This window comes from Hibiscus syriacus, unplaced genomic scaffold (genome assembly GCF_006381635.1).
Source record: "Hibiscus syriacus cultivar Baekdansim isolate YM2019G1 unplaced genomic scaffold, ASM638163v2 tig00110328_pilon, whole genome shotgun sequence".
In the NCBI taxonomy this organism is placed as follows: domain Eukaryota; kingdom Viridiplantae; phylum Streptophyta; class Magnoliopsida; order Malvales; family Malvaceae; genus Hibiscus; species Hibiscus syriacus.
Genome location: NW_024062685.1, coordinates 7,474,540 through 7,500,343, shown reverse-complemented (window position 1 = coordinate 7,500,343; position 25,804 = coordinate 7,474,540). Strand labels below are relative to the sequence as shown.

Genomic DNA, 25,804 nt, shown 5'->3' with positions numbered 1-25,804 from the left:
GAATGAACATAAACGAACATAACCGAACGAACATAATCAAACGTTCACGAACGTAAATGAACGAACGAGACATATATTCATATTCGTTCATTTAATTCAACGAATAAAAAATTTTAATAATATTCGTTCATTTAATAAATAAACGGCAACAAAGTTCATTTACAAATTTGAAGAACAGAGGAAAGAAATGGCAACAGTCTCCGCATTTTCAACCCCTTTACGTTTAATATCCAAAATCCAATTTAAATCTCCTAAAAATCTCTCCTTTTATCCCAATTCCATTTTTTTTAGATGAAAGTTTGCTCCTTTCCTTCCAACAGCTTATCCTTATCCTCCGGAAAGACCAAAACTCTTTATGGGACATGGAAACTCAAGTCTGCTGAAGAAGGAGAAACAGCTGTTTCAGAACAAGAGAAACCTGCTGTTGCTGAGCGACAAGACTCGGTTTCTGTTCCTGTTTCTCCTTCAGACACTCCCAGAATGCACTTCCAGGTAATGGATTTTCTTTATATATATATATACATATATATACCATTTCTGTATTTTTTTATGCTATTTTGGTCTGCGAAAAGGAAAATTGAACTATGCTGATTCTGAGCTGGCTTCTTTTATATGTGAACTATCGAAGTCCCTCTCTTGATGCAATGGAATTTTGTCGGTTGAGCGAATTAAGTTGAAGTAAGTTTTATTTTGTTAATTATGTAAAAGTTCACTTTGTTTTTAGTTTTTCGTTGAGTAATGGAGAGTTATTATATTTGTCAAAAGGTTGCTTTAGATAATTCTGGATTTTGAACTTCTTTCTAACTTATGCTTAAATGTTTAACTATTTGTTACTGAATTCTGGAAAAATGTATAATGCTTTGTGATATTTTAAAAAAAATCTCTACTAGGGGAGCATCTTTCTATTACTTAATGCATAGAAGTTTGAATTCTTGAAATTAAGCAGAAATTGGTTTATTGATTAGTCTTGCTTGAAATTGTCTATATGGTTATATGTATCTACAAATTTCTTCCCTTGGAACTATCCAGTCATAGGTCGCTATTAATCAGTCTTGATTGTTTGAAGGCAGATGGAATGTGGGAAGACCCAGACGATGGAAGTGGAAGTGAATATGAAGATGACGATGATTATGTAGAACAAGAAAAAGAGAATGATGGGTCTGGTTTTCAACAAGGAAATCCTGTTGGGGTTGTTGATAACTATACAACGAATTAGTACGAGGAAGACCTTGTCAAAGGTGGGGTTTTTTTCTCTATTGGAAATGAACATACTTCTGTAAACAATTGTTTTTGTTATTTGATTGTACATGAGAATTTTGTTTGTTTTTATTATTATTTAATTTGATATTCTGAGTAGTTGTTTAGTAACTAACTGGATTCCATGATGATTTCCTAAGTTATTTGTGCTCTCTAACCAGGCTTGAGGACATATTCAGTGATTCTGCATGTTATATCCGATCCTTGTGTAAAAGATATGTACATACCTTATTATTTCATATGCCTTCAAAATATGAAATTAGAATGTGGTGATTTGAGTGAGACTTGAGTAATTGAAAATGATTCTTGTGGTGATAGTCGTTCAAATTCCAGTTTAAATGAGCGGCAGTGAAGGGGATCCATTGAATTGTAAATCTACATTGTTTATACTCTTTTTTATTGCCCTCGTCCGACATCAGTGTCCAATGCATATCTGGACTTTATATGAGAAATGATCTTCTCCAAATACATGAAAAACTTAGAAAAATAATTTAACTTTCTTGTGTCAGGCACATACACGTATTTGATACTCGTAGTCAAGTCCGAATAACATAGGTAAAGATGTTACTTTTATTGATTCAAAACCTCTTATGATTTAATTCTTGTAGAGTAATTCGTAAGGAAAATTTTTCCCATCCTTTTTGTGTTGGATAGGGAGATGTACAGTTTTTTCATCTTTTATGAATCTGAAAATAACTGGTGCAGAGTTATATTTTTCTTCTGATCTATAATATGATTCCTCTTTTTGTATGAAGATGTAATCTTTGTTTTAATTAATAGTCTCCATTTAGACCCAGTTGGTATCTAGTTGGTTGATGACTTATATTGCAGCTTGATTCTTAAGCCTTCAAACTAATATAATTGACCATAGTCCGATTTCTTTCTTTTCCGGGAAAGCGTGGAGTTATATCTTTAATTCATTTGCACTGGTTGTCTTCTTCAATGTACTTGTCAGATATCCTTGTGATATAACTACTTTTTATGTGTTATCCTACATATTATTTACCAAAGATGAACTGTATGAGGATGTTTGATCATTTGCAGAGGTTGAGCAGCTTTTGGGACCCAAAGAGAAAGCAATTCTGCAGCAGAATGCCTCTCCTAACCTGAGGAAAACATTGACCGTAATTTTGAATACTTTCATGTTTCGTTACATAACAGTTTTATTTTCAAGTATCCCTGACATTTTTATGGACTGATCATTTAATTTCTTGTAAATCGGATTTCCAGGCTAAATGGAAGCCACTTCAAACTCTTGCACTATCATTGCAGATACATTCTATGGATAAGCTACTTGAAAATGGGCTAACATTGATGAAGTGGATAAGGTAAATCTTGTTCATACCAAAATTTAATATCTAAATTCTCCGTTAGCCAGTTTCTAGCATATTGTATCTAATTTCTGTATGATGAGACAGGATGGTCACACTGCTCTTCGTAAGGCAATTATTGGTAAAAAGGAGGCTGTAATCAGTCATCTTTTACGAAAAGGTGCAAATCCGCATGTCAAAGATAAGGTGAGGTATCATTCTGTTCTCTCTTTATCCCAATAACAGGATGGTGCTACCCCGCTTCATTATGCAGTTAATGTTGGTGCTTTGCAAACTGTGAAATTATTGCTGAAATATGATGTTGAAGTCAATGTTGCCGATAGAGTGAGTTGCATGTAAATTTTCTCGACACATTTATTGTATTTTTCTTGTCGCTTTGCTTCTAAGTTCTTTTGCAACCCCTTTGTACAGGATGGATGGACACCGTTGCACATTGCTGTGCAAAGTAGAAATAGAGATATAGCAAAAGTTTTGTTGATCATTGGTGCGGATAAGACCAGAAAAAACAAGGTAACCAATATAGTTAAAGTGACAATCCCATGTCTGCCTGACACATACTTGGTCAAAAGTAAGGGGATATAACCTTCTAAAGAACTCCCAAATACATTGAAAATACCCATGTTGGACACGTTTGCTAGGAGTTAGTGTCGGGTTTATAAAAGCTGAGAACTAACGATACACGAACCAACACTAACTCCTAACAACATGCGCATATCAGACACCCACACCTAAGACCAAATAACATTGGGGAGCCCTATTCAGAAATATAATGCCTAGTTTTCTTTAGAACCAGTAACTATAAACTCCGTACAAGGGGCTGCTTAGCTCTAACCTTTTCCTTACCATTCACGTTTATGTTAATGATTTGTATAATGAATAAAAGTTTTCACTTTGTTTTCTGGTTTTGTGCATATTTCAGCACTATTTTTAGCACTTGCTGATAAATAATGTATCATTTCCCTGCTATATTGCCATCAAATGGTTATGATCATGACAAGGAAACATGAATCATGCAGTTTTCCTTTATACCTTTGTTACTCCGACTCTTCATTTTTCTAGAAGTACTTATGCTTGAAACTCATGTCTAATGCATTCTTTACAATACCAACAAAAAAAATGAAAACATATCCGTCTCGAACGCAGATGTCCTAAATCCGAGAAACATATAGCTTTCTGCTATTGATGGATGTAAATTTGATGCTCTAGAGTTGCTGCATTTCAGGATGGGAAAACTGCCTTGGATATAAGCTTGTGTTTTGGGAAGGATTTCAAGTCTTATGACCTTGGCAAGTTACTGAAGATACTGCCAGCGGAGAGTTATCTATGACGAGCAACAAGCATGCCTGGACTTTGAGACGTAACTTACAGTCGGAAACGATTGGTTTACATGTAGAGGACTTATCGGTGGGCTAATTCATCTTAAAAATTCTATCAAACCGATAATCCTTGAATGTTTTAATTCACGATCTTGTACACAAGTGTATTCAGAAATGGCTGTGATGAGACGCAATAGTTTTACATGGAGATTAGGAGCTGTTGGAGACTTGAAATTCCTCGGCACTGCATTGGAGACTGATACAAACGGATCCATCGCTTATTGGTGCAGGTGGAATGTCAAATTTCCTCATTTTATTTAGCTGGAAGAACTGATGGTAGAATAAGGCATTAACTGATAAACAAGATAATTGCTTAAAAGTTTCCCTTTATATTGTCGTGCTTGTCGATCCAATCCACTGCTCTCTACATTACTGTTACCGGGAGCTCCTTCTTTATGTTTCGTTCGAAATGCACGTATTCGATATGTATGTTCAGACTAAGCATAGAAATACGAGTTTCCGAAAACCTCAATTACATGAAGAAGAAAAAAACTTAACACGTTAATGGCCTATACATATATGAATTTAACAGTCATTGAAGTCGGAATAACTTGGTTGTTTTTCTTATACAATCAGTAATGCTAGTTAAGAAATAAACAAACGAATCTACTATACAAAAATAATAATAATAATAATAAAAAGGAAAAAAAATATCAAAGCCTATATCAAGTTGTATGAATGCATCAAAAACATCCAAGGGCCTATAAAGAAAATGGCCCTTGTCCAATTCTTATTCGAAAGGTTCAAACAACCCTTTTCCACTGGATATGGAAGGACAAGAGAGCCCAACAAGAAAGAAACATAAGCCCCTCGGCTTCGGATGATACAATAAACTCAATCCTTCCTGTTCCACTTCTCATCCAAAAGCAGAAATTTGATGAACAAAAAGGAAAGAAATGGCCTATGTTGCACTGATACGGGTACGGGATGATACGGGGACGGGAAACGGTAATTTTTAAAATTATAGGGTACGGGGACGGCAAGGGTACGACATATAAAATAATTTTAAAATTATAATTATATATAAAAAATCATAAATAAACTCAAATATCAAGACTCAAACAACAATATTAAGTTTAGATATCATGCATCAATTGAATGTAATTGAAAATAAAGCATGCGAATATAAAAGGCGAAAAGAGATGTTCATCATAAAACAACATTCACATGAACCAAATCCTCGGACGAATATAAAACAACTAATAAGAAAATAAAATATCTTAGCATATCTATACAACAGCCCCTTAACTAATGCTCTCCCCTTTAATTCCTGAATTCATGTTAAAAAAGCCAACATCATAAAGAAAAGATCCAAAATTCAATCAGTTTATGTGAAAGTCGCTTAAGATAGGTTTCAGAGAGAGATCTCACTCTTCTGTTTAGCACATAACATTAGTTTAGCACAGATGCAAAATTCCTCTGTGAACAACTATGGGAAATTTAGGTGCAAATATCCGAACTGACCCTCAACTATAGTTGAACTACATCTTGACGAAACATTTTAGCATGACACATGTTAAAAGTTGAACGTAATTGTTCTAAAGCAAACAACAAAAAACCAAAACGTTCAAATATCATTTATTTGCTATCAAATGCAAGGGAACAAACAAAGAGTAATAATCATTTGCTACTTTTGTAACATCCTCCATGTCGGGTTAGTGATTAATTTGCAAAGTTTCAACAATTGGTGATTAAAGTAGAATAATTATATAGTTAAAAAAATAATGGTTAGTAAATATGAAATGTATGTAAGGACAAAAGGGTCATTTGTAAGGAAAAATTATAATTAAAAAAATGTTATGGGGTTATATTAGAACCCACGTGGGGCTTGTGGAGGAAACAAAGGTTTCCAGAATCCTCTCATTTCTTCTTCCTTCTTTCTTATCTTCTTCTCTTCCTTCTCCAAACGTGAAGCTTGCAACTAAAGGTAAGAATCTGAACCTTGGTAGTTTCTTTGATTTTTAAGATTGGAAATGGAAGTTTGGATGTTATATAAGCTAAAGGAAAGCTTATATGGCATTAAGACAATAAGATAAGTGTTTTAGAGATAGATTTGGAAAATGAGTTTTTAGATGAAATTTTGATATGGATGAGTTTTTGATATTTGAATAAGATTTTTGACTTGTCAATAAGTTAATTAAGAAGTATGAAGTAATAGAATTGAAATTAGAACAAGTTAGAATTGGAGTAAGATTCTTCAATTCTATATGGATGAGTAGTTTTCTTAGTTTTAGAGGTATTGAATGGATAATAATAAGTTTAAGTAAGTGTATGAAAGCTAAGAGTATTAAAGGGAGTGAAATATGTATATTTGAGCTGAAAGGAAAGGATTTTCGAGCTCAAAATAGGATTTTCGGGCTAGGGGAATCGGTACCCATTTAAGGGGAACTGATACCCCCTATGAATTTCCAGAATGCTAGAGGGGAATCGATACCCCCAGGGGGGAACCGATTCCCCCATGAGAAAAAAAAAAAGAAGAAAAGAAAGAAAGACTAAGCTATTAATTTCTTAAATTAGTAAGCTATTAAAGCTTAATTTCAAGACATAGACATCTGATGATCCTCTTGAAAATTATGTTTATGTAGATACCGAGCCTACACGAGTTCGGGAACAATCTACAAGTAGGATCGATCGAGGAAAAGGCAAAGAAGTATAGGTGAGTGCATATGCATAGCATGATTATAGAAATATACTTCATTCTAGACTTGTGATAAGTCTAGATTTTATATCTTGGTACATGAGCATATTCTATATTATGAGACATGACATGAGTTCATATGAAATGCATTATATGACATGAATATGTGGGAAAAGTTATGAGCTATGTGAAAAGGTAAGAAATTACATGTCTACGCGATATAGACTACGTGAAATGTAAAAGCCCATGTTATGTAGATGAGAACTATAGGTATAGTTGGCATGCCAAGGGTAGAGGGTCTACGCGGTCCTTCGGGACATATGTATATTCTTTGGAACATGTGTGAAGTCTTGAAAGACACATGCTTGATCCTTAGTATATGTATATGATTCTTAAGGAATTCTATGTGGTCCTTATGGACATCATTATATGGCACTACGGTGCAATTCTACGCGGTCCTTCGGGATATATATATATTCTGTGGAACATGTGTGAAGTCTTGGAAAGACAAATACTTGATCCCTAGTATATGTATATGATTCTTAAGGAATTATATGTGGTCCTTATGGACATCATTATATGGCACTACGGTGCAATTCTACGCAGCACTTCGGTGCATTTATACGAGCTGTGGTGACAGCATAGTGCACAACCTCACATTACTCAGATACCTTAGGTTCTCAATATGCTATCATGGGCCAATAAACTTATTAATACAGATTCATGAATGTTACAGTCATACGCTTACAGGTATGGATATTGATGATGTATACTACATTGATTAAGTACATGTTTGCATCTCATCTCATATGATCATGACATTTTCATTACATTGCCTTGTTTTTATTACTGCCTCACTAAGTCGATGACTTAGCGTGTGAGTGTTTCACACGTAGGATCCGAGAAAATAGACGCGACAGGTGAAGCAGCTTGACAGCATTACTCCTGCAACCACCAGATCAGAAGCAACTTAATCAGTAGGTCATTTTGTTATGTAAATGGCAGTTGGCATGTAAATAAAGGGTTAAGTTGTGTATGCTCTGAACATTTTGATAAACTTATATTACAATATGTATATTATTGTATTTTCTTAATATAAGTTCAAATATTTTGCTATTATTGGTTAAGAGTCGTGTTTTAAAAGTTAATGTAATATCTCTGACTCCTATCCGGGTCGGGTACGGGTTGGGGGTGTTACATTTAATGGTATCAGAGCTATGGTTTAGCCGATTCTAGGCATAAACCAGAGTCTATAGAGTCTTTAAATGGAATACATGCCAACAAATAGTGAGAACTTCTGATCTGGTATAGTATGAGTATGTTGTTTTGCTAATAGAACAATGTGTTTATTCTTATTAGATGTCCGGACATAATAGCTCCCGAAGTGAAGCGGGAGAAGATAGGCATGCTGAAAGCAGTAATTCACCTGCCCTGGCCATGCAAGGTGAAGAACAGGCATCTCAAGGAGTGCCTGTGCAAGATCAAGATACGTTCTTCAGAACGTTAGACGCTATTCTGACGCGTCTTCAACCTCCTGCTCCACTAACTCAAAGAATTAATGTAGCAAAAGAGTTGAGAGGTTTAGGAGCTCCCGAATTTAAGGGAGAAGCTGAGGAAGGTCCAGTGTCAGCGGATCTTTGGTTGAATGATTTGAAAATCATGTTAGATGGTCTCCACTGTTCCGAAGTGGAGAAATTAGATGGAGCTGTATCTTTATTGAAGGGTCAGGCGAGGATATGGTGGACGAACGTCACCATGAGGATGTCAACCGATCAGTTGACTTGGTCTTTGTTTTTAGAAGAATTTAAAAACAAGTATATTGGAGATCAATTTATCCGACAAATGAATCAGGAGTTTATGAATTTGAAGCAGATGAGCCGCTCTGTGTATGAGTACGAATGTGAGTTTAATAAGCTGAGCAGGTTTGCAGCTGAGCTTGTGCCTACTGAAAAAGATGCTTGCGAATGGTTCGTGGAGGGCTTGCGCCCTAGACTTAAAGAAATGTTAATAGTATTAAACTTGTCCTCGTTCCAGGAGGTGATCAATCGTGCAAAAGCTCTTGAAAGGGCTTAGAATGAACGATTTGGGGACTCAAGAGTTCAGACATCAAAGAGGACGACTACTTCTTCTAGCTCAGTACCAACAAAAAGGGGAAGAGACTCGGGATTTCGATCGCAAACTAGATCAGAATCAGTTGCATCGTCTGCTAGGGGAGCAAGTCAGGCAAGACCTAGACAGACGCAGTCAGTGGAATCTGGTGCTGGGAGATCTACTCCGAGTCAAGGGAGACAGTGTCAGCACTGTGGGAAAAACCATTATGGGGCTTGTCGTATGGCTGCTGGGACTTGTTTTCGATGCGGAGATGCCGGACATTTTATTCGGGATTACCCTTTGATTGTTAGTGAGCCTGCACCATCTGGAAGAGTTGGTTCTTCCTCACAAAGAGGACGAGGAAGAGGCAGAGGAAGGAACCCGTCTGAATTCTCTGCTCAACCTGAAGTTCGATCCACTGCTCGAGTATACAATCTAAAGACAAGTGAAGACCGTGATGACCCTGATGTTATAGCGGGTACTTTTCAGTTGTATGATAAATTAGTATTGGTGCTGATTGATCCGGGTTCTAATTATTCTTATATTACCAGTAAGTTAGTAAAGGAGTTGAGGATTCCTATAGAAGCTACGAGTAATGTGATGATAGTAACTAATCCGTTAGGGTATAGTACTCAGGTGGACAAAGTTTGTAAGGGGTGTCCCATAAAGGTTCAGGGAATTGAATTCCCTGCTAATCTGATGGAATTACCCTTTGACGAGTTTGAAGTGATTATGGGAATGGATTGGTTGTTTCATTATTATGGGAATGTCGACTGTAGATTGAAAAAGGTAACCCTGAAGAGTCCAGAAGGAATAGAAGTTAATGTGATCAGTGAAATGTGTAATCCTTTAGCAAATGTAATATCAGTGATGTCTGCCAAGAAATTATTGCTACAAGGATGTCAGGGTTTTCTTGCAAATGTGATTGATTCAAGAGCTCAAGAGAAAAGGTTAGAGGAAATTCCAATAGTTCGAGAGTTCCCTGATGTTTTTCCTGTTGAATTGCCAGGATTACCTCCGGATAGAGAGGTAGAATTTCAAATTGAAGTAATGCCAGGAACCGCTCCAATTGCAATGGCACCTTATAGAATGGCTCCAAAAGAATTGCAAGAGTTAAAGAATCAATTGCAAGATTTGTTAGAAAAAGGATTTATTCGACCAAGTGTGTCACCTTGGGGAGCTCCGGTGTTATTTGTTAAAAAGAATGATGGATCAATGCGTCTCTGTATTGATTATCGACAGCTTAATAAGGTGACCATTAAGAACAAGTATCCCCTTCCGCGCATTGATGACTTGTTTGATCAACTAAAATGAGCTTCGGTATTTTCGAAGATCGATCTACGTTCGGGTTATCATCAATTGAAGATCCAGGAGAAAGATATTCCGAAGACAGCTTTCAGAACGAGATATGGTCATTATGAATTCATCGTAATGCCATTCGGAGTAACGAATGCACCTGCTGCTTTCATGGATCTCATGAACAAGATTTTTTAGCCCTATCTGGACCAGTTTGTTGTTGTCTTTATTGATGACATACTGGTGTACTCGAAATCCCATGAAGAGCACAGCACACATTTGAGGCTAGTGTTGCAAATTCTCAGGAATAAAAATCTCTATGCGAAATTGTCCAAATGTGAGTTCTGGTTAAAGGAAGTAATTTTCTTGGGGCATGTGATCTCGGCAGTTGGGATTAGAGTAGACCCTCAGAAGGTTAAAGCTATAATGGATTGGGAAGTTCCTAAGAATGTGTCTGAAGTTCGGAGTTTTCTTGGACTTGCCGGTTACTATCGAAGATTCGTTAAGAATTTTTCGATGATTGTGCTGCCTCTAACAAAGCTAATGAGAAAGAACGTACCATTTGTTTGGACTTCTGAATGTCAAGAAAGCTTCGAAGCTTTAAAGAGAATTCTGACGGAAACTCCGATATTGGTTCAACCGGAATCTGGCAAGAATTTTGTAGTATACAGTGACGCATCCCATAACGGGTTGGGGTGTGTATTAATGCAAGAAGGAAAGGTGGTAGCGTATGCATCGAGACAGTTGAAACCACATGAAAGGAATTACCCCACTCATGATTTAGAAATGGCTGATGTAGTATTCGCTCTCAGGATTTGGCGTCATTATCTTTATGGGGAGCGTTGTTACTTATATACGGATCATAAGAGCCTGAAGTACCTGATGACTCAAAAAGAATTGAATTTGAGGCAACGTAGATGGGTAGAGTTTTTAAAGGATTATGATGTGATAATTGACTATCATCCCGGAAAGGCTAATGTGGTAGCAGATGCTCTGAGTAGAAAGACGTTTGCAGCTTTACGAGCTATGGATGCAAGATTATCTTTAACGGGAGACGGTGGTCTTTGTGCAGAATTAACCCTTAAACCAGTATGATTGGAACGGATAGGAGAATTGCAAAGTAAAGATGAAATGTGTTTGAAAAGAATTGAACAAGTAAAGAACAAAGAGATTAAAAACTTTGAGATTAAGTCAGATGGAAATCTATATTGTAAAGGAAGAATTGTAATACCCGACAATGACGACTTGAAGAAAGAAATTTTATCAGAGGCTCATTGCAGTCCGTTAACGATGCACCCGGGTGGAACCAAGATGTATATGGATTTGAAGGATCGATTTTGGTGGTCAGGGATGAAGCGAAGCATCACCGAATTTGTGTCTAAGTGTTTGATATGTCAACAAGTCAAAGCCGAGCATCAAGTTCCATCAGGATTATTGCAACCGCTTTTCATTCCTCAATGGAAATGGGAAAATGTTATGATGGATTTTGTTTCGGGGTTACCCTTGACCCCGAACAAAAGAGAATCAATCTGGGTAATTGTTGATCGATTAACTAAGTCAGCGCATTTCCTCCCAGTTAGAACGAATTTCTCTATGGAAAAGTATGCAGAGTTGTATATTAGAGAAGTTATTAGATTGCATGGAGTACCTGTTTCCATAGTCTCTGATCGAGACCCTCGATTCACTTCTAGATTCTGGAAATCTTTGCATGGAGCGTTGGGAACTCTTTTAAACTTTAGTACGGCTTTTCATCCTCAGACTGATGGGCAATCAGAGAGAACTATTCAGATATCAGAAGATATGTTGAGAGCATGCGTAATGGAATTTAAAGGATCATGGGAAAAGTATTTACCGCTGGCAGAGTTCGCTTACAACAATAGCTATCAGTCGAGTATTAAAATGGCTCCCTATGAAGCTCTTTATGGAAGGAAATGTCGTACGCCTTTGAACTAGTACGAGCTCAAAGATAAAGAAGTGCTTGGTCCTGAGTTGATTCAGGAAGTAGAAGAAAAGGTCCAGATAATTCAGAGTAATCTCAAAGCTGCAGCAGACAGACAGAAATCATATGCAAATCTAAAAAGGAAAGAAATTGAATTTCAAGTTGGAGATAAAGTGTTTTTAAAAGTGTCCCCATGGAAGAAGGTGTTGAGATTTGGTCGAAAAGGAAAATTGAGTCCTCGGTTTATTGGACCATATGAGATTGTAAAGAGAGTAGGACCTGTAGCATATCAGCTAACTTTACCACCTGAGATGGAAAAGATACATGATGTCTTTCACGTTTCAATGCTTCGAAGATATCGATCGGATCCCTCCCATATCGTAAATCCAGAAGAGATCGAGGTACAACCGGATATGACTTATGAGGAAGAACCGATTCAAATTTTAGCACATGAAGTTAAGCAATTGAGGAACAAGACTATTCCTTTGGTCAAAGTGTTGTGGAGAAACCACAAAGTAGAAGAAGCAACGTGGGAGCGTGAGGAGGATATGAGGAATCAGTATCCCCATCTCTTTTCTTATTGAAAATTCGAGGACGAATTTTCTTAAGGGAGGGAGATTTGTAACATCCTCCATGCCGGGTTAGTGATTAATTTGCAAAGTTTCAACAATTGGTGATTAAAGTAGAATAATTATATAGTTAAAAAATAATGGTTAGTAAATATGAAATGTATGTAAGGACAAAAGGGTCATTTGTAAGGAAAAATTATAATTAAAAAAATGTTATGGGGTTATATTAGAACCCACGTGGGGCTTGTGGAGGAAACAAAGGTTTCCAGAATCCTCTCATTTCTTCTTCCTTCTTTCTTATCTTCTTCTCTTCCTTCTCCAAACGTGAAGCTTGCAACTAAAGGTAAGAATCTGAACCTTGGTAGTTTCTTTGATTTTTAAGATTGGAAATGGAAGTTTGGATGTTATATAAGCTAAAGGAAAGCTTATATGGCATTAAGACAACAAGATAAGTGTTTTAGAGATAGATTTGGAAAATGAGTTTTTAGATGAAATTTTGATATGGATGAGTTTTTGATGTTTGAATAAGATTTTTGACTTGTCAATAAGTTAATTAAGAAGTATGAAGTAATAGAATTGAAATTAGAACAAGTTGGAATTGGAGTAAGATTCTTCAATTCTATATGGATGAGTAGTTTTCTTAGTTTTAGAGGTATTGAATGGATAATAATTAGTTTAAGTAAGTGTATGAAAGCTAAGAGTATTAAAGGGAGTGAAATATGTATATTTGAGCTGAAAGGAAAGGATTTTCGAGCTCAAAATAGGATTTTCGGGCTAGGGGAATCGGTACCCATTTAAGGGGAACCGATACCCCCTATGAATTTCCAGAATGCTAGAGGGGAATCGATACCCCCAGGGGGGGAACCGATTCCCCCATGAGAAAAAAAAAGAAGAAAAGAAAGAAAGACTAAGCTATTAATTTCTTAAATTAGTAAGCTATTAAAGCTTAATTTCAAGACATAGACATCTGATGATCCTCTTGAAAATTATGTTTATGTAGATACCGAGCCTACACGAGTTCGGGAACAATCTACAAGTAGGATCGATCGAGGAAAAGGCAAAGAAGTATAGGTGAGTGCATATGCATAGCATGATTATAGAAATATACTTCATTCTAGACTTGTGATAAGTCTAGATTTTATATATTGGTACATGAGCATATTCTGTATTATGAGACATGACATGAGTTCATATGAAATGCATTATATGACATGAATATGTGGGAAAAGTTATGAGCTATGTGAAAAGGTAAGAAATTACATGTCTATGCGATATAGACTACGTGAAATGTAAAAGCCCATGTTATGTAGATGAGAACTATAGGTATAGTTGGCATGCCAAGGGTAGAGGGTCTACGCGGTCCTTCGGGACATATGTATATTCTTTGGAACATGTGTGAAGTCTTGAAAGACGCATGCTTGATCCTTAGTATATGTATATGATTCTTAAGGAATTCTATGTGGTCCTTATAGACATCATTATATGGCACTACGGTGCAATTCTACGCGGTCCTTCGGGATATATATATATTCTGTGGAACATGTGTGAAGTCTTGGAAAGACACATACTTGATCCCTAGTATATGTATATGATTCTTAAGGAATTATATGTGGTCCTTATGGACATCATTATATGGCACTACGGTGCAATTCTACGCGGCACTTCGGTGCATTTATACGAGCTGTGGTGACAGCATAGTGCACAACCTCACATTACTCAGATACCTTAGGTTCTCAATATGCTATCATGGACCAATAAACTTATTAATACAGATTCATGAATGTTACAGTCATACGCTTACAGGTATGGATATTGATGATGTATACTACATTGATTAAGTACATGTTTTGCATCTCATCTCATATGATCATGACATTTTCATTACATTGCCTTGTTATTATTACTGTCTCACTAAGTCGATGACTTAGCGTGTGAGTGTTTCACACGTAGGATCCGAGAAAATAGACGCGACAGGTGAAGCAGCTTGACAGCAATACTCCTGCAACCACCAGATCAGAAGCAACTTAATCAGTAGGTCATTTTGTTATGTAAATGGCAGTTGGCATGTAAATAAAGGGTTAAGTTGTGTATGCTCTGAACATTTTGATAAACTTATATTACAATATGTATATTATTGTATTTTCTTAATATAAGTTCAAATATTTTGCTATTATTGGTTAAGAGTCGTGTTTTAAAAGTTAATGTAATATCTCTGACTCCTATCCGGGTCGGGTACGGGTTGGGGGTGTTACAACTTTCCACTTGAAGTATAATACAAAAGAAAGTTAGTTGCTACTCGCCAATAGAAACTCTATATCAATAGTCATTTGCTTGCAAACAAAGGCGGGGGATTACAAAAACAAAAACAAAAAAGAAGTGTGCGTTGCTACTCAAAACTACATATCAGTAGTTGCTTGCTAGCAAAGACAAGGGAACAAAGAAGAAGCATAAATCCACAATGAAAGCCAGTTACTACTCAAAATTTCATATCAATAGTGAATTTATAATTAAAAAAAAACAGTTAATGCTTTCACCAAAAGCCATATAAGAATCTTTCTTCAGCTTCTCCCACCTAATTAAATCCCTATTGAAAAAAAATCATGATTTCACTACTCAAAACTCCATGTTCTTTTCTTATCATTTTTTTCCGGGTGGACTTTCAGAAACAATATCAATCAAGAATGGGCAATCCAATTGTTCCCAAAATGGCAGTAACTAAAATAACACCTATAACAGTTTAATTAAATCCCTAGACGCCGATTACCTTCATGGGCATCTGTAAAATGTATTTCAACAACTTCGTAACCTAAATCAATATACAATATAACCTATCAGAAGAGAATCTCTTCACAGTTTCACAATTCTGTTTTTGAGAATGAGAAATAAAACCATGGCAAAAAGACAGACTGCCGAAAGAAATGAAAATCCTTTTGTGTCCATTCGCACTATCACGACCATATAAAGAAAAAAAATAGAGAGAGAGCAAACAAATGTCCATAAACAAATTACCATATTGGTACGAAATAATTTATAAGATCTTGAAATACTTATAGCAAAAGAACAACAGAGAAATCTGGCTTGTTCAAGTTTATCCTAGCAGTGTGCTTGGTAAAAAAAGCAGAAACTGTATCAAATCAAATTTCACCACCCAAATAAAGCTCGTTGCTGCCGATTGTTGCCGAAAGCTCCAACTAGGTTATGATGTTGTGAGTTTTTTTTAAAAGTAAAATGACGAAAAGCACCTGGGGACGCATGTGAAAGTCACTTGTCGTCCCCGAAACGTCCCCAAATTTAGGTTAAACGTCTCCGACATCGTTTAACCGTACCCTGTCACCGTGATACGTCCCCGATACGTATCCCAGCCGTCCCCGTGTCTTCCCAGTGCCGGAAACGTATCGGATACTTGAAACGGCACCTCTATGTCGTCCCCGTGCTTCCTTGGAAATGGCAACTGTGTCTGCATTTTCAACCCCTTTACGCCTAATATCCAAAACACATTTTAAATCTCCCGAAAAATCTATCTTTTTATCCTAATTCCGTCCTTTTTCAGACGAAAGTCTGCTCCTTTTCTTCCAACGGCTTATCCATATCCTCCGTAAAGACCAAAACTCTTTATGGGACTTGGAAACTCAAGTCTGCTGAAGAAGGAGAAACAGCTGTTTCCCAACAAGAGGAACCTGCTGTTGCTGAGCAACAAGACTCGGTTTCTGTTCCTGTCTCTCCTTCAGACACTTTCAGAATGCATTTCCAGGTATTGGATTTTCTTTTTATGTATATACCATTTCTGTATTTTTTTAAATGCTGTTTTGGTCTGCGAAAAGGGAAATTGAACTATGGTGATTCAGAGCTGGCTTCTTTTATATGTGAACTAGCAAACTTCCTCTCTTGATGCAATGAAATTTTGTCGGTTGAGTGAATTTTTTTTATTAAGTAGAGAGATGTTACATTTCCAAGCAAATATCAGTATTCAAATGGGACAACATGAGCACCCTTGAAATTAAACAGGGTTCTAAGCTTTATTTTGATACTTAATTACGTAAAAGTTCATTTTTTTAGTGTTTTCAAGTAATGATTATTATATTTGTCAGAAGGTTGCTTCAGATAATGCTGGATTTTGAACTTCTTTCTCAGTTATGGTTAAATAGTATCTGTTACTGAATTCTGCAAAAATGTATAATGTTTTGTGATACTTAAAGAATCTCCACTAAGGGAGCATCTTTCTATTACTTAATGCATAGAGTATGAATTCTTGAAATTAAGCAGAAATCGGTTCCATTGACTAGTTTTGCTTGAAATTATTTATTTGGTTATATGTATATTTCTCTGCAAATTTCTTCCCTTGGAACTATTCATCCATAGGTCACTACTCACTATTAATCAATCTTGATTGTTTGAAGGCAGATGGAATGTTGAATGAAGCTGAAATTCCAAAGGTGACCACGGCACTAGAGGTATAATAAGCCTTTTAATTTCAAGCAAATTACAGCAACAACATTTTTCTCTTGCGGATGAAATTGAACGTTTTGATATGCAGCTTGATAGATCTATCTTCAAATTGAATGACGGGGAGGAATCTAACCTCTTATTTCATCCGGAAGGACCGAACCCCGATCTTAGTCTAGTGTCTCTCACTCAATCCCTCAGAAAATGGTTTCTTGCAGAGGAAAAGATTCACATGTTTGTCATGTATTATCTCTTACTGGAAAGAAAACCGGAAAAACTAATCATGTCTTTTTAATTGTACAACTATGTTTCCATCGATATTATTGATGCAGGTTACATTGATTTAATCGAATCTGATGGGATGATTTGTTTGTTTCTTGTAGGGAGCTGATGGTATCTCGAACTTGAAGGTTCAAGTCCTTGAGGGTATCGACACTGTTGAGGTGAGTGTTCTTTTCGTTGCTGCTCGATATATATACTTATTGTATTTAGTATTTCAGATAACTTCCCATGAACACCTTTGATCTACGGGGTCGTAAAGTTCGACTTCATAGTCAAATAAACAAAATCTAAACAAAACAATTCCTGTTTTCATTATGGGACCCTGTGCTCAAGAACTCCCAACTTAGTATCAGGGGTCATACATTTTCTTCTTACCATCCCAGGGTCCTATCATCGAGTTTCGGTTCCTTCCGATTTTTACGTATTTCAGTATTCACCACATAGAAAATGACCCTTTTATTCTCTTTCTCAGTTAATGAAACAGACAACGGTCCAAGCTACTGGAGTGGCATCCAATTTGGTCGAACTCATACAGGGTACAGGATTCAAGTTACAAACATTGAACCTGAGTTTCGACGATGAAGAAGACATTCTTGTGTAGTTATCGTATTTAGATTTTGAAAAAAACTTGTCTTTGAAGTCCTCGGTTCCTTTATTTTGATTCAACTATTCAAGAATGGTGGTTAAACGTGAAAAGCTGATATTCTTGATGGAGAAAAATTGTTCAAAATGATCATGTAAGGCTTTGCTTTATAGCCGAGTTGAGTTCAATAAACTCGAGCTGAATTCATGATTTTAAGCTTGAAATTCGGTAATTAAAATGTAATATTTTAAATCTGACTCGAAATATATGATTGTTCAATAATATATATTCAGATTAACAAGATGATAATCGACTTAAAATTTAAAATTGAACGTTTTAAAACTTAATAATAAATAAAATTTAAAGTAATACTGATATGAAAAGCAAACATAAAATAATTATACAGAATTTGAAGTTACAAGACACACCAATATCAAAAATAAAAAAAAATTAGGAGTTACATATTGAATCATAAGGTAAACAAGAATTTTATATTTATTTTTTAGTGTTATTGTTTAATTAAAATGTAAAAGATATACAATAAATAATAAAAAGGGAAAATTTGATAGAAAGGTGAAATAAAGGATTGAACTTCCTGTACCTGAAAATAATCTTATTTTTAAAAAAATAAAAAATAAAAATATCCTTATAAGAGATTAAACATTTTTTATAAATTCTAATTTTAATTTTAATATTATTTAAAAGAGAACGGAAACAGAACTCTAAAAGAATGAAAGAGAGTGTTCTTAGTGAATATATATTAAGAATAAATATGAGTAATTTGATCACTCAAAATCATTATTCATGATCAGTGGTATATGCAAATAGGTTTTAGGGTGGGGCTCATCATAAAATTTAAATTTTTAATGTTAATTATTTATGTTATTGAAGATGTCCGCTCTAAACTTTTATTTGTATTTATCCCATAAGAAAAATTTATATTATTAATATATATATATGTATATTACCAGTGGGGAATACAAAGTATATGTGTCTACCCTATAATTCGAATTTCTTTACATTAGTAGTCCATTTTACTATGGTTCTCACCTTGAAATTTTATTTGTGTATACCTCATACAAAAAAAAATTTAATAATTAATATGTATCTTTCATAAAAAATATTTTTAGATTTGTCACTAATCCAACCTCAAAATTAATTTTGGATCCACGGTCTCTTCTAGATTAACATTTTTTAGAGTACCTTCATGTGTAAAATTTAATATAAAGTTGATAAATAACCTAATATTGAGTAGTCAACTTCAAAATCTAAATAATACTAAAAATACGAGATTACCCTACTCAATACAATATTTACAATCCAAACAAAATACTGAAATCTAGTAAACTCCTATCTTAAAAATAAATGTGATATATAAAAAAATGGCAATATTATATTAAAAATCCATTTAATTATTTTTTAAAACAGTAATCCCTTAGCAGATTTATTAGAAAAATACCCCTAAATTGTACACGTATGATTACCCCACGTCCTATACAGCATGAGAACGTGTCTCACATTTTATAGGATGCAAGGTATTGTGTACTTTTCAAATTAACTAATTTAATATGATTATTTAGTACATCGCGTTTTCCATAACACGAAGTCTCCGAGATATTGAACAGTCCCGAGAAATTTATCACGAGAAGTATTAAACATACCTCACGTTTTCCAAAAAGCAAGGTATTTATTTTTTCGAGCAATCCACAAGTGTTTATAAGCATGTTCGGGAGGCATGTTCATGTATTTAATCCCAAAATTTTTGCAATATATAATATTCTTCATGTTGTATATATTAATTTATCTTTCAGTTGAGTCTAATAATAAAGACATACAAGATATCGCAAGCGAGTTAAAAATCGGGTTGAAATGGTTCCAAATATTGTTTTGTGCATAAAGGAAATTCTAAAATGGCTTGGTAAGCATATTCAAGTTTTTTTTTTCTAGTAGTTATTCTGACTAATTGCATAATTTATAAGAGTAGAGGTGTGGTAATGTAACTTATTTTTCAATTGAGAATAATATCGGCACATGCGAGATATTTTAAGCGATGTAATAATCATATTGAAAATTCTTCAAAACAAAAGTATTGCAATGAAAAACACAATAAGGTTGAGGAAATGAACAGAGGTGTGCCATCTATGGGTTTTGTGCCTCAAGTTTAGGATGCCACCGGAAGATGATGCCTTATGAGAAACATTGTGGGCTTGGTGGAGAATGGATTGGGCATAAATATGAAATTCGAAAGTCATGCCCACCACTACCAGATACACGTCACGAGCAATAAGTCGATGGAGCCACCTAAAGAGAATGTCTTTTAGAAACTCTTAGTTTCCAAAGCGATAAGACGAGTGGAGGTGTGTCATTTGTCAAATTAGTGTCTCAAGCGAGAAAAGTCATAGATGATGCCACCAGAATATGATGCCTTCATAGAGCTTCCCAAGAAGGTCAAGTTACTCATGTTTAATCGACTTTACAAATATATCATATAAAAAGACAAGTTGTAGAGGAAGCCACTCGAAGAGAATGTTTTTTATAAACATTGTTGTTTTGACAAATAAGGAAAAATTTATGAAACAAGTATTTTGTCGAGAAGGCTATATCTTTTATAAAAGGCATTCTTTTCGGGTGGCATAACTTATAGCACTAATATTGACAAAAGTTTAGTGCCAAGTTGTGCGACCAGAAGAAAAACCTCTTATAAGCATAGATCTTGTTAAAATTTACAATATCGATGCAAGGGATATAATTATTTATTGTGGGGGTAATCTCACGTTGTGCAAAATATGAGTTTTGCATAGATTCTTGACGTGGCAGAAAATTCTCTCTCTGTAAAACGTGAGTTACTGAGGGACTTCTAACGTGGCGGATATTCCTGACATGTCAAAGGTTCATAATGTGGAAGCAACATTTGATTTGGCATGGCAAGTCTGCTTTAAAAAGATCGATAAAATATGTATATAAAAAAAATAGATGTCCATTTTGAATGAAAAACCTTCGTAAAACAAATATTAATGGCGAGATATTCTGCAACTGTGTTCCATTTCGAAACTTATTTCTGCAACGTATTGGTGGTAGGAACATCTAGTTGACTCTAACGTTTGAGGAAGAACCATATTTAACAAGAAATAAAGGAGTAACTCAGTTATCACAAGACTATAAGGATAAAAAGCCAGTTCTGTTACGTATTGCCCATGAATGTCAAAAGAGAACTTTAAACAACCCGTGTAGTTTTTTTATTATGTTTTTAAATTAGTATTAAAATAAATTTTGTGTGAGTATGATGATTCCCAAGTTGTTTATGCATCAAACCGAACAACTGATTATCAGATTGTTCAAGGATAACTTAAACAAATTAATAATTTAGTGTTGATTAATAATTTAAACAAATTGTAAAATAAAACAAGAACATTATATTATATTTGAATATTTTTTAAATAAAAAAGAAGAAGTTTGATTAACTAAAAAGAAAAAAAATACAGTTCGAATAACTAAAAAAATTACAAATTTAAACCACTAATGATGCCTATGTCCACCCGTACCGCACTGTGGTAGACGACGAGTCCGACGAGAATTTTTATAAATTCATCTATATTTCAGGGAATCATCATCACTCTTATCACCACCACTACCACCACCACCATTACCTTTATCTATATGGTCAGTACCACCACTGTCACTTGGACCAATATCGGTGTAAAACATGCTCTGTGGCGGTGTCTGCTCAACAATGTCGGATATGAAGTTTGTTGCCAATGGTCAAACATATGCACACGAATATGACGGATAATATGGTTCAGCTGGTGCACAAGGGCAGTGAGAATGGACAATGATCACCGGACATGAACGAAATGCGTCGGTGAAAAAACCTTTCTTTGGTGGCCCCATATGCTGAAATGATGGCGGAGTCACTATATGTTGAAACGTCTCCTGAGATAAGTAGGTGAATGTAGGTTCCGTCAATGGTGTCTGATGCTTTGTAAGTGGCTCTCTTGTCATTCCCGATGATGAGGGTTAATCGTGTTTTCGTCTACTCCGACTTGCACCACGTTGCATAGGCGTACGATTTGGGAGAGGCCTATAAATTTCTAGAATTCGCTCCTCCCGGTCAGTATATGAGATATTCCATTTTGTTCGTACCACGACATGTAATCATCTGAAACAGAGTAAGCTAAGATGGGTTCATAAACAACCTGCCTAACGAGCCTCGCCATCCACTCCATCACTAAATCCACATGATGCACCTTCCAATTAACATCTATCCTCTCTTATCACGTTAGGCGATGTAAGGCATTGTCCAAGGTTGTTGATGGTGGCAAAATTGTTTGGACATAATCAAATTACTGCAAACATGCGATCAACAGGATGCCACTCGATAATCTCATAGACTATTAATGGGACAACCGACGTCCAAACAAGCGAACTGTGACATATCTCGTTCTGTGTACACGATGTAATAACACCATCACTATACAGTGTCCACATGAACTACACAAAATATTTTTTAAACTATGTTTGAAAAGCTCAAATAAAAAATTGATATTTAATTTACAAATTAAATTTATAAAATCAATTACTTCGTTTGCTATCTTATCAATCGATAATCTAAAATTGGGATTGACTAAGTCTGACAGTCCACTTATCATTCATATAATAAAATACAATTATTTGTAAAACAAAAAAAAACATATAGTAATAAATATATAAACGTAGATTATTTGTAATTACCTCTGAAGTTGTGAAAATTATAATGGGTCGATTTTAAAGGAAACGAAGTTAAAAAGGGCATTCAAAACCAAGCTCACGATTATAACAACATAAAACAACCTACAAGTGATTGCTTGTTCGGATTAACACCTTTATATAGCTCCCAGAATAAAAAAGACAACACTATTGATCCCTAACTCTTATTTTTAAAGGCCCGCAAATCACGTAGATGATACGACCACGTTAGATAACCTTGTTTCGAGATTTATAACGCATCAACATAACTTGTAAAATATGAGCCCAAGCAAATTACTGTAAAATAAAAATGGTGTGAATACAATAAAAGTTTACCCTAAAAAATTACAATAACAAAAACTAAAGCAAAATTTTAATATTATAAATAAATTACAATAAATAAACATAGATTTAAATAATTTCTTGTTTAATTTATGGATCAACATCGGTAAGGAGCTTCGCAAAATTGTCGTCCAAAAATTTAATGTAGATCTTCCCACCATTCAAATCGTCCTCTATCGGAGTTAATCCAAGCAGTTCCTCACACAAGGTTCCCAAGTTCCCATGAGCCATACCAGTAATAAGATTTTCATAAACATGCAGCCCAAGATGGTATGCAACATCTTCAAGGATAATAGTTGCCTCCTAAAAAAATAAATGTGTGTATCTCCGGTCTCCATCGTTCAATCAACGTGTTTATCAATAGAGGGTGCATCTTCGTACCATCGGTTAGATATCAATAAACGTTCATATCCCTTCAAATAAATAATTTCGAAACAATCAAACAAACAAACAAATAAATTTGAAATAAATAAATAAATTTGAGTTGCATAAATAAATAAAATAATAGATAAATAAATACATAAATTTGAATAAATAAATAAATAAATCGAAATGAATAAATAAATCCAAAATGAATAAATAAATCCAAAATGAATAAATTAATAAATAAATTTGAAATAAATAAATAAAATTATCGTCGAATTTTCCTGCTAGTACGAGTATACATGTAAAAGAACAACCCTCAGTAGACCTGCTATAATAATATGAGTGAGAGAATATATGAGAAAGAGTTTTTTTTATTGAATGTGTAAGGAATTTTGGTAGATGGAGGGCGTATTTATAGTGATTCTCGCACTTCCTCAAAGCGAGGGGAACGATGTACCTTGCATTATACAAAGTGCAAGGTACGAAGAATCTTTTTAAATTTTAAATCTCGAAACTTTTGCAAATAATAATTTTTTAATATCTAGAATATCTCACTTTCTCGAAAAAGCAAAGTACTAAATAATCATATTAAATTAGATAATATGAAAAGTGCATTGTACTTCGTATTCTATAAAATGAGAGACATTTTTTCTCGCTGAATAGGACGCGATGTAGTCTTACGTGTACAATTTGAAGGATTTTTTTAATAAATCTACTAATGGTTTACTGTTACAAAAAATTAATGTGAGCTTTTAATATAATATTTTCTAAATAAAGGTAAGATTTGGGCAAAATTGCCACGATAATGCATGTGGAATATTTTATTTCCCAAAATAATAATACAATGCTATTATTTCCCCAAATAGGGCGATTTACACAGTAAACAGGAATTTCTAGGCACCTTTAGCAGATTTCAAAATGTAAAATGGTGCTCTAGGCGTCTTTAACACAATTTGCATTCAAACATGGAGGTCTAGGCGTCTTTAACACAACTTTCATTCGAACATGAGGTCTAGGCGTCTTTAACACAATGCATGTGTACGTGAGCAGAGAGCAGAGAAGTTGTTACTGAAGCTGATGCATGTGGGGCATGTGGACGTGAGCAGAGAAGGCGCAAGAATCTTGCATGCATGCACGCGTTAGGATCTCTCGGCGTCTTCTTCATATTTAATGTGAGATGTCTCAGCGTCTTGTGCATGTGGCAAGATCTCTCGGCGTCTTGTTCAGCTTTGGGGTGGAGTTCTCAACGTCTTCTTCATCAGCATCATGCGTACGGGACGCAAATAATTCAATGCAATGGACGTTTATAAGAGGGGTCGGTTAAGGAATGAAATGTGCTTATGAACTACGCCAATAATTAATCGAAGTAATCAAATTAGCATAATGTGAAAGAAAATTTTATATAATAGTGTATATTTTATAAATTTATGCAAAAACATTGGGGTCCACAGCATTAAACAAAAGCAAACATTGTTGTTAGAGAAGAAAATTTATAAAACCATTAATTTTATAAAGTAGCACTACTAAAACAAAAGCATTAAGAAAAAGGTGACATGATCAACAAATATTATATAAAAATGAATCAATAATGCATACAATAAGACATATAAAAAATTTTCTTAGGTCATCACAAGGTACAATGATTCAGTAAATAATAACTTAACTTTAATGATTTAAATTTAATGAATTAATAATAATTATTTAACTTTAATGATTTAAATTTAATAATTTAATGATTTAAATTTAATAATATAATAATTATTTAAGTTTAATGATTTAAATTTAATGATTTAATAATAATTACTTAACTTTAATGATTTAATTTTAATGATTCAATAATAATTACTTAACTTTAACGATTTAACTTTAATGATTCAATAATAATTACTTAACTTTAATGATTTAATAATAATTACTTAACTTTAATGATCTAATAATAATTACTTGACTTTAATAATTTATATTTAATGATATAATAATACTAAATATATTCGATTCAATTACTTTAATTTGATACAAATAATTCAAATAAGGATTACAACTCTTGACGGTGTCGGGGTGTTGTTGAGTAATAATGTTGAGGCACATGTCGGTTTCGTTGTGGTCGTTATACTTGTTCAGGAGTTTGTTCATCATAACCAACCTGCTCATTCATCTAGGGCATAGGTTCCGATATTGTAAATATATGTCCACCACCACTATGATCTCCCATATGAGGACAAACACTCGTATTTGTCATCATAGATGTCATCTGATTAAAATAATTTGTTGCCCCAAACATGGGAGAGAACATGAGTGATTGGTGAGGAACATGCTGAGGAGTGTAGGGCGTAACACCAGAATCACCAATCACTTGACTAAATGATCTTGTGTGATCAAAAGATTCTGGTGGGATATTATCAATTGCCTCTTGTTCTGCTCCACGGTGAGAATAACTCCCACTCCCACTTCCAGTCCTTCTTGGTTTCACGGGTTTATTGAATTTTTTCGTATACTCTATAAATTGATGTCTTTCTCTGGTCGTTGTCAAGAACAATTTTTCATGTTCCCAAAAATAATTCAGGTAATC

General features: G+C 34.7%; 1 protein-coding gene and 1 pseudogene across 1 annotated transcript; both read left to right on the top strand.

Annotated features, from left to right (window-relative positions):
- Positions 1–263: 263 nt before the first annotated feature.
- LOC120118272 lies at positions 264–4,235 on the top strand (annotated as a pseudogene).
- Positions 4,079–17,955, top strand: LOC120118351. The gene is made up of 5 exons (XM_039138403.1): positions 4,079–4,194; positions 16,011–16,248; positions 16,895–16,948; positions 17,324–17,383; positions 17,695–17,955. Exons 1-5 carry the CDS (start codon positions 4,079–4,081, stop codon positions 17,821–17,823), a joined length of 597 nt encoding a protein of 198 aa, XP_038994334.1. The 3' UTR covers positions 17,824–17,955.
- Positions 17,956–25,804: the final 7,849 nt, after the last annotated feature.

Coding starts and splice junctions, on each gene's coding strand:
- LOC120118351 (XM_039138403.1), top strand. CDS start 4,079: ATGGCTGTGATGAGACGCAATAGTTTTACATGGAGATTAGGAGCTGTT. Junction 16,249..16,894: donor CTTTCAGAATGCATTTCCAG/GTATTGGATTTT, acceptor GATTGTTTGAAG/GCAGATGGAATGTTGAATGA. Junction 17,384..17,694: donor AGGGTATCGACACTGTTGAG/GTGAGTGTTCTT, acceptor TCTCTTTCTCAG/TTAATGAAACAGACAACGGT.